This window comes from Gadus morhua, chromosome 10, assembly GCF_902167405.1.
Source record: "Gadus morhua chromosome 10, gadMor3.0, whole genome shotgun sequence".
Lineage (NCBI taxonomy): Eukaryota > Metazoa > Chordata > Actinopteri > Gadiformes > Gadidae > Gadus > Gadus morhua.
In genome coordinates, this window is record NC_044057.1 from 5,926,225 (window position 1) to 5,936,030 (window position 9,806).

The 9,806-nt window shown below is 48.6% G+C and overlaps 1 protein-coding gene across 1 annotated transcript in view; it reads left to right on the forward strand.

The window, feature by feature from the left end:
* The window catches only part of gabra4 (gamma-aminobutyric acid type A receptor subunit alpha4), a 15,892-nt gene extending 6,265 nt beyond the window's left edge, over positions 1 to 9,627 (forward strand). The window contains exons 6-9 of the mRNA XM_030368225.1: positions 789 to 932; positions 1,643 to 1,795; positions 4,100 to 4,359; positions 8,156 to 9,627. Of these exons, the coding sequence (XP_030224085.1) occupies positions 789 to 932; positions 1,643 to 1,795; positions 4,100 to 4,359; positions 8,156 to 8,719 (1,121 nt within the window). The 3' untranslated portion in view covers positions 8,720 to 9,627. The remainder of the gene's footprint in view (positions 1 to 788; positions 933 to 1,642; positions 1,796 to 4,099; positions 4,360 to 8,155) is intronic.
* Positions 9,628 to 9,806: the final 179 nt, after the last annotated feature.

A 9,806-nucleotide genomic window follows, 5' to 3' on the forward strand; every position in this document is an offset into this window, starting at 1 on the left:
TCTCTCTCTCTCTCTCTCTCTCTCTCTCTCATCTCTCTCTCTCTCTCTCTCTCCCCCCCCCCCCCCCCCCCCCTCTCTCTCTCTCTCTCTCTCTCTCTCTCTCTCTCCCTCTCCCTCTCTCTCTCTCTCTCTCTCTCTCTCTCTCTCTCTCTCTCTCTCTCTCTCTCTCTCTCTCTCTCTCTCTCTCTCTCTCTCTCCCTCCCTCCCTCCCCTCTCCATCTGGACCAGTGTGCTCCGGCACGGCGTTCCACTCCATGACACACCCCATCCATTCCCCTCTCCCCAGCCCTTGGTAGTGAGCCGCGGCCGAGCCCCAACGGGAGTGACGAGCAGAAACAACAGCCCCCCCCCCCCCCCCGCCCCCATTACAGAAAACACTAAGATAGAACATTTTAATCTTTCCAGATCGTTCCATCCTAAAGTGAAGAATAATTTGTGAAAATATTCGTTTTTTGATACTTTAAAATGTTCTGGTAAGCAAATGAATAAACAAATACAAAATTGATGAAGAAAATGACATGAATACCCGTGAGGCAGGGGATAACTATTATTATTATTATTTGGAAATGGCCGCTAAGGAAAAAATCCAACTGTATTCTAATATAAGTGGTCGATAGTAATGGCTGAAACCAATATACATCATAAATGGCTTGCTTTTAATGAATATTTGCATCCAACCACATCAGAGATACAAAATATTTGCTTAATCTTAAAACTGGTATTGTGTCTGCAGAAACAATACCTTCAATACAGAATGAAATAACAATGGTCTCCATATCCGACCCCAGATGCATACCCTAAGACAGAGGTGATCTACACATGGACCAAAGGACCTGAGCACTCGGTGGAAGTCCCCCCAGAGTCGTCCAGTCTGGTCCAGTATGACCTCACTGGGCACACCGTCTCCAGTGAAACCATTAAATCCATCACGGGTGAGGCCACTCCCAGCGTGTCCACTTCCTGCCTCATTTAAGTTGTTTTCTAGAACGGACTAGCGGAGGGGTGGTGGGGGACAGGAGTAACGGCTCGACTTTCAGCCGTTTGCTGTATTGTTTTGCTTAACGTGGTTGAAACATCCCGCTGGTGTCCATTTCTGGGTTGCTAAATGGCCAAGTGGCCAAGAGGCATAGCTCTGCATCCGCTGGTTCTCAGTATGGGCAAAGCTCTTACCACCGGGGAAACCATCTTATTGGATAGTCTAACAAATGTATTCTTAATCACATAATTTGATAATTTCTTATTTGAACATTGCACCTTTTGATCCTCCAACAGTCAACCAACAGATGATTGAATCAAGTTTTCAAGGTCGATCTCTTGGGCTCAGATAGTCAAGACTGCCTATTAAATGCTAATTCCACTGATTAGACTTATTGAAGGATGATTAGAATCAATTAAAAAGGATTGTAATAAATTAAGCAGCAGCAAAATAATTACTGATATTACTGAACATAAAATAAATGGACCACAATCATTTATTCAGTTTCATGGAAAATATAACACCTTGAGAAAAGACATTTAAAAATAGATTATAATCTGCTTTAAGTAAGTGTGTCATGTTGTGTGTGTTAGTGTTTCTGCTTGTGTGATCTGTTTTAACCATAGCTTCAATCATCATTAAGAACCACCTAATGTGCTCCTGCAGGTGAGTACGTGGTGATGACGGTTCACTTCCACCTCAAGAGGAAGATGGGCTACTTCATGATCCAGACGTACATCCCCTGCATCATGACCGTCATCCTCTCCCAGGTGTCCTTCTGGATCAACAAGGAGTCGGTGCCGGCGCGGACCGTGTTCGGTACGTACGGCTCTCTGACCTCCTCGTGCTTGAGTCAGAGGGGGAGGGAGGTGGAGACAGACAGACAGACAGACAGACGTCCCTACGGAGGCACGGGACAGGGTCTGAGGTTGCTGTGGCTGATGCTGCTGTAATATTTGCTGCTGTAGCTGCTTGGTGTCGGTACATGTTGTTGTTGCACATTTTCCTTCTGCAAAATCTCTAATTGTGTCTTGCTGAATATAGCACCTTGAAATTGGTAATTTAATTGACAGACAGAGAGAGAGAGTGCGCGAGAGAGAGAGAGTGCGCGAGAGAGAGAGAGAGAGAGAGAGAGAGAGAGAGAGAGAGAGAGAGAGAGAGAGAGAGAGAGAGAGAGAGAGAGAGAGAGAGAGAGTTTATATTGTCTAAGATTTCCCTACAATGAAGTTGTATTTTGAAGTGAAATGGCTGCCATAGATTCGATTTCTGATATAATTGTGGCCCTGTTTTTCTTTGAACAAGTGGATTTAGAAAAGAGATGGAAGCGGACAAAAACCTTTTCTTAGTCATGGTCCATTTTGAGTGGCCGTTTGACACACCTCTTTCCGACACTGATAAACCACACACATTGGAGGAATAACACACTTTACCAGTCCAACCATGCAGATGACTGACTGGATAATAGAGGTTACCATTCTATTTAAGTCCAATGCCCTGAGCCAGGGCTCACCTACAGATGACATTCAGCTGCTTCTGAGTGGCAGGCGGCTCTGTGCTCTGAGTGCATGTGATAACTTCAGGATTGTGCAACAGAGATTATTTTACAGCTATTTGTCTTAAACATTTCCGCAAATCTAGATTTGTCTCGACAAATTTCCAAAGTCAGTGAGCACATTATTAAGCTTGAAATGACTTTGAGTTCGCTTTTTTGTCAAGAATTTAATTTGGGTAGCATTGCAAAAAGCATAGCCCCATGCCCCAGGGTATGGCCTGCCTCAAATGGACCATCCCAATGATCATTTTGGGGCTAATTCTGAACCAGAGGAGACATTTCCTTTTTAATAGGTGGCCATTTTAGGCTAACATCCCAAGTATGTCATCAATTCGACATGCTAATGGCGGTTCTAATAATAGTAAGCAGCGTTCTTTTGTTGCGTGCAACATCCCTCCTTATTTTGGTATTACACACATGATTGAATACACATTTAAGCACAAACAGACTTCTTTGTTTTGCTTTTAGAGCAGTATGCTCCATTATATATGTGCTCATTTCAGAGTGCCTTGTGTTAAATCTTTTAGGTAAAGAGATGAATGTGAATGTGAATGTGGCGGCTATTATTTATTGAATGATTACAATGGAAATATACACAGAATGTATCATAAAGAGACATGTTCAATGTACTATAGTAATTATTTTAGTCATTTAAATTATAGTAATTCAGGTCGCAGTAGGAGAACACTCTACTTAGAACAGTGATAACCTCAGACGGTTGAAGAGAGTTAACCTCTGAGCGTAAACACTGGGGACCTATTTTACCGCCGGGTCTGATGAGTACAATATGTAGCAAACAATATAAGTATACTGAAGAATGCATTGACATACTCAATTAAAGTAGCAACAGATGTATTATTACAATAATATACATATATTTGAATAAATTCTGATTTAAACAAAATAACTAAATATCAGGCTGTGTAAATGTCATATAATATCTTATTGAGATAACATTACTATGTGATGTTAGTACTATTCAACAAGAAGGTTTCCCTTGATTAAGCTGGAACATGATGATCACCTGTTCAATGGACTGTAATCACGATTCACAGCAAATAGACCTAAGGTCAAAACAGAGTGTTGATTTATACACTTAAAGGGGTGATATCACGCTTTTTTGACTTTTCCCTTTGCTTTAGACTGTTATATGACGTAGAGTCTAGACTATGCAGTGGGCGGTGCTGAAGTGCAGAAGTCCCGCCTCCCGGCTACACGCAATGTTTACAACTTCTTGGGGGGATGAATTTGCCGACACAAGCGCAAAGCGTTCGACGAATCACAACAGAGTGCAACGTTTTTTGGAAGAGGCTGAAATTGGTTTTGCAGAAATGAACATTGTGAGAATAATAATCAGAATCAGAATCAGAATCAGAATTCTTTTAATGGCCAAGTATATTCACACATACAGGAAATTGATTAATTAATAAGGGGTATTTCTAACATACAGCCGTGTAAACCTCTTCTAGTAGAACCTCCAAATGCAATTATTTACCCTAAAACCGTATCCTTTTATTTTTGGTCCGTTCCCACCATTATTCCGACTGGTTTCCGTCTCCCTCCGGCCCCAGGCATCACCACGGTGCTCACCATGACCACGCTCAGCATCAGCGCGCGCCACTCGCTGCCCAAGGTGTCCTACGCCACCGCCATGGACTGGTTCATCGCCGTCTGCTTCGCCTTCGTCTTCTCCGCCCTCATCGAGTTCGCCGCCGTCAACTACTTCACCAACGCCACGCAGGAGGGCAAGAAGAAGGCCGCCCGCTGCCCCCCCGTCCCCCAGAGCACCCCGGTCCGGACCCGGGAGCACGAGGGGGCCGGCGCCCTGCAGGTCAGCGTGGCGCCTTCATGTCTGTTGTGGTGTTGTGTTAGGTTGTGTTGTGTTGTGTTGTGTTGGTGTTGAGTTGAGTTGAGTTGAGTTGAGTTGAGTTGAGTTGAGTTGAGTTGAGTTGAGTTGTGTTGTGTTGTGTTGTGTTGTGTTGTGTTGAGTTGAGTTGAGTTGAGTTGAGTTGAGTTGAGTTGAGTTGTGTTGTGTTGTGTTTTGTACGTTGGTCGGCTTAGCTCAGGAGGTAGAGCAGGTTGACTTGCAACTTGTAGGTTGCTAGTTCGATCCCTACACAGACAGCGAAGATCTGCTCAAGAAGAGCCGGTCATTTCCTTGCGTGGTTGACTCCTTCGCCGGTGTGTGAATGTGTGTATAAACAGTTTTAAGTCGCTTTGGATAAAACCGTCTGCTAAATGTAAATGATCACATCACAAGCTCGGTAATGGAAAGCTACCTCATAGACCACTTCATGTCGTAGGCCTTCTGTTCAGTCCACACGCCCGGTCTACCGGGTGGTACTGTTGGTCTCTAGGTTGTGGTAGACAGTCACTACGGCGGGCCTGTTGGGTAAAAACACATTGTGAAACATTGTGAGTGTAAGTGTCTGTTCGCGCTGCACATTGGGCTTATTTTTAAACGGATAATTGATCAGTGTTGATGAAACCCTGCGAGGCTTATGTCAGTCGGATGACTCTAAGTTGCCTCCCAGTTCAAACCCTAGTGTGGAGTAATCGGGCTTGACTGCAGTTTAGTGACAACCGCACTTCGGTGGATTAGCATGTTGCCAAGGCAACACAGCCCGGGTACATCTGTACGGGTTGTCTCAGAGAGTCGCTATGGCGGCGTTACCGTTTCTCGTCCCAGCATGTGCGTGAGAGTGTGGACGGATGTGTCGGCGTGTGTGTTTGTGTGTGTGTACGTGTGTGTGTCAGTGTGTGTGCGTGGATGTGTGTGTGGGACAAGGGGTTGGTGGGTTGATGCCGGTGGCCGTGTGTGTGTGTGTGTGTGTGTGTGTGTGTGTGTGTGTGTGTGTGTGTGTGTGTGTGTGTGTGTGTGTGTGTGTGTGTGTGTGTGTGTGAGTGTCACCCCGCCCCAGAGCTCTGCCTCTCTTCCCGCCGCTGTGTGAGGCATCAGGGGCGTTGGCCCCCCCAGCGCGGGCACCAGCGAGCACACCCCTGCGCATGCGGGACTGTCCAATAGAATCGATGGTGGGACAGTGGTGCGTGGGGAGCGGGATTGTGTGTGTGTGTGTGCGTGTGTGTGTATGTGTGTATACAGTATGTATGTATATATGTGTTTGTGTGAATGGGGGGACAGGGGTGTGTGTGTGTGTAGCTGTGAGTCTGTGTGTGAGTTTGTGAATGGGAGACAGGTGTGGGTGTATGTATAGCCAGCTGTGTGTGTGTGTGTGTGTGTGTGTGTGTGTGTGTGTGTGTGTGTGTGTGTGTGTGTGTGTGTGTGTGTGGATTATTCCTGCCAATGCGACGGTAGCTCCATCGCACCGTGTCTGGTTGAGAAACATCAGCTCCGGGGATAAGCCCCCCTGTGACTCCGCGCTGCCGTTACCACGGGCTCCGCCGCCGCCGCCGCCGCTGCTCTTACGCGCTGTCTTAAGCCCAGAACGAGTGAAATCCCCGCTAAGTGACGTCTGCACGGCACGCCTCCAGCAGGGTCCTGATCTGGGATCAGATCCGTGTGTGACGCGCTCCATACGTTCCCTACGCCCCTCCGCTGTATGTTCCCCCCCCTATTCGGGCGGGTGGGCTGGTAACGGCAAGGTTGCTGGTTCGATCCCCGGCTCCTCCTAGCGCTGAGTGTCGAGGTATCCCTGAGCAAGGCGCCTCACCCTCACTCCTCCTGACGAGCCGGCTGTCGCCTTGCATGGTGGACTCCGCCGTCTGTGTGAATGTGTGCATGAATGGGTGAGTATATTATCATACACTATTGTAAAGCGCTTTGAGTGGCCAACGGTTAGAAGAAAACGCGCTGTATAAATGCAGTCCATTTGCCATTTGATCTTCTGAGTCCGCGGACTTATGGAGTGGCAGCAGGCTCTTCAGCTCCTCGTTTGTTTTGTGGAGAGGCTGTCAGAGACTTAAGGCGGCGAGTGTTGCTCACGTCAGATGGTGTTAGTGGAGAGGAGCCAAGGCACAATTCATATGGTGTCAATCAGTGATTATTCACTCCGTGAGTTTGAGGACAATCCAAAGCCTGAGACAAACCGTCGTGCTCGTCGAAGGTGCTGGAATGAATTGTAAATATGTGGTTTGAAAACTATATTCAAACCTTTAAAATATTCTTATTAATATTCTTATACTATATGTCTATCCCCATGTATATATGTTATCATGGCTAGTGCTGGGATCTATAGATGAACATTGGCATTCCTCCACGTTTTCCGAATAGATGTTGCCATGATGGCCCAGTATGAATCTGTGATGTCACAAAATGACCTCATCTACATTATGTAAGAAGAAACACTTCCACATACAGGTATAACTTACTATTTATACTGTGTCTCTAAATATCCATTAGTCCATCAAGAAACACGCCATAGGTGACTTGAACTGGGCTCCACCTAGGTGACTTTAACTGGGCTCCACCTAGGTGACTTTAACTGGGCTCCACCTAGGTGACTTGAACTGGGCTCCACCTAGGTGACTTTAACTGGGCTCCACCTAGGTGGCATTAACTGGGCTCCACCTTGGAGACTTGAACTGGGCTCCACCTCGTTGACTTTAACTGGGCTCCACCTAGGAGACTTGAACTGGGCTCCACCTATGTGACTTTAACTGGGCTCCACCTCGTTGACTTTAACTGGGCTCCACCTCGTTGACTTTAACTGGGCTCCACCTCGGTGACTTTAACTGGGCTCCACCTCGGTGACTTTAACTGGGCTCCACCTAGGTGACTTGAACTGGGCTCCACCTAGGTGACTGTAAAAGTCTGTAGACAATGACCGAAAACCTGATGCTCCACGTCGCCATGCAGGAGACCTCTCCCATAGTCTGGCTGTTTCCCAAAGCGAAGGCTGCAGCCTTGCTAGAACACGCGATTCGTGTGTTTGGAACGACTTGCTAGTGTGGAAGCGCTTCCGCTTTTTAATACTGCTCCAGTGGTAAATATTTCAGTAATTTGATGTTGATATTGTTATCAGCGACAGTAGTTTGCTGAAAACACCAGCTACGTTAATATTAAAATCCATCAATCCATTCAAAATAAGGCATATCATTACGTTGCAAAAACGTTTGAAAAAATCGCACAGGTCTTTAAGCTTAATTTTTTGCATTTACATGATGAATCTATAAAAAGCAATAAGGCACAAAATACTTCTGAAAACGTTCAAATAACTATTTAAATAATTTTTAAATACCCCGCGCAGCGTGCGGACGCAAAGGATTGTGGGTAATTTACCTTGTTCAAAATCAAAGGACGCGTAAAGGGTGCGAATTTCCGAGTGTTCTCAACATTGGAACAGTGCTTGTCGGCGTTCTATGACGTAGCGTCCTTAAAAGGGCGGCCGTCGAGCATGCTTCCTTCACATTGGGAAACAGCCTTTCTGTGGTGATGGTTGGTTTAACCTGTTGCACACTGATTACTTAGTGTGCAACAGGTGTGCAGCCTCATCCAGCCCCAGAATCCAATCAGACTGACTCGCGCCAACCAGCCATCATCTCTCACACTCTCCCACACACTCCTCCTCCTCCTCCCTCCTCCTCACCCCTCCTCCTCCTCCTCCCTCCTCCTCACCCCTCCTCCTCCCTCCTCCTCCCTCCCCCTCCCTCCTTCTCCCTCCGCCCAGAACCCTGACTCCAACGGTAACCTGAGGAAGCGGATGAACTACGCCTCCCAGCAGGACGTCGGCGGGCCCCGGCCCGGCCCCCACTCCCTTCCGGGCGGGGCGGGGGGGCGGGCCCGCTCCCGGGCAACCCACGCAGCGGCGGCGGGCCTCAACGGCAGCTCGTCCACCCTGTCCCGGGGATCCAGCCCCAAGTCGGAGGGCCAGATCAGCGCGGCCTCCTCCTCGGTGCAGCTGGTGATGCGGACCGCCCAGCCCGCGCCCGCCCCCGCCCGGGCCGCCGCGCCCGACGTGACGGCGGAGACGCCCTCCAAGCAGCAGGCGGCGGCGGCGGCGGCGTCCTCCTCGCTGCAGCACCTGCTGGGACCCCGGCTGGAGCGCATCCAGGCCACCCGCAAGGAGCCCAAGCAGTCGCCCTGCTCCCAGCCCTCGGCCGCCGGCATGGGCGGCACCAGCAAGATCGACAAGTACGCCCGCATCCTGTTCCCCGTGTCCTTCGGCGCCTTCAACATGGTGTACTGGGTGGTGTACCTGTCCAAGGACACCGCGGTGGCCGCCGGAGGGTGAGGGAGGGGCGTCAGCGGGACGCAGGGGCGGATAACCGTCAATCGAAGGGGAGAACCTCGCGGATTATTGTTCTAGGGATCGTTGCTGAGCTCCTCTGGGAACAGGGGATGGAACCGTGCTGGACGAGGTGCTCCAGAGAGCACACCATCGGGACGCCGTTGTACTTTTCCCGAGCCGGTTGTTCAGGAAACGCGTAGAGTTTGTAGTCGGCGGGATGCGGTGAACGCCATTCCGCCGCGAGACGTTGAGCGAACTGCCCTGGCGAGGACGCCATCTTCTGTTTGAAGCGCGGTTCACTCGCGGTGACTATAAATGACGTCTGTAACAAGCATGAGGGACATACAGGCCTGGACAGAACCCCTGCCTGGACCTCCGAACACAACACCGGGAATAACACACTGCCCCTATCTCTCTTCCTACTGGGGTCCTTGTGACCGGGCCCCCAGAGACTCCCTCCAGGTGCCCCACTGGGATCCTTGTAGTTGGGGCCCTAGAGACCTCCTCAAGGCCCCCCCGGGGCCCTGCGGGGATAAGCATGGCTCTGTTTCTTATCTTTTGTATCGTGGGAGGAGGAGCTCCGACTACACAAGGACCGGAGAACGTCGTGTAGAGGTTATGTAGACCGTTTGATTAGTTAAGATTAAAGCATTTATACTTAAAAAGTCATAGTCATAGAGAATTATAATCATATTGGCTGTGTTGTTTTGGTACGTTGGTTGTGGGCTAGAGGTTGAAAACTATTTATTGGCTCTGAACTTCATTTTGGAGAGACGAGCAGTACAATAGTCATATTATTTAGAGCACAGAGTACCTAAAAGTAGGCCTAGCAAATGGCAGGATGGCATTACTTAGTTTATCATTGATTATATTAAATTGTTTGTTAATACATGCATTTACACACATACCCCCCCCCCCCCAAACACACACACACACACACACACACACACACACACACACACACACACACACACACACACACACACACACACACACACACACACACACACACACAGACACACCCATACAAACATCCACACCCACAGCCACACAAACAGATGTTGTTATGCCAAATCTTTGAGTGGGACCT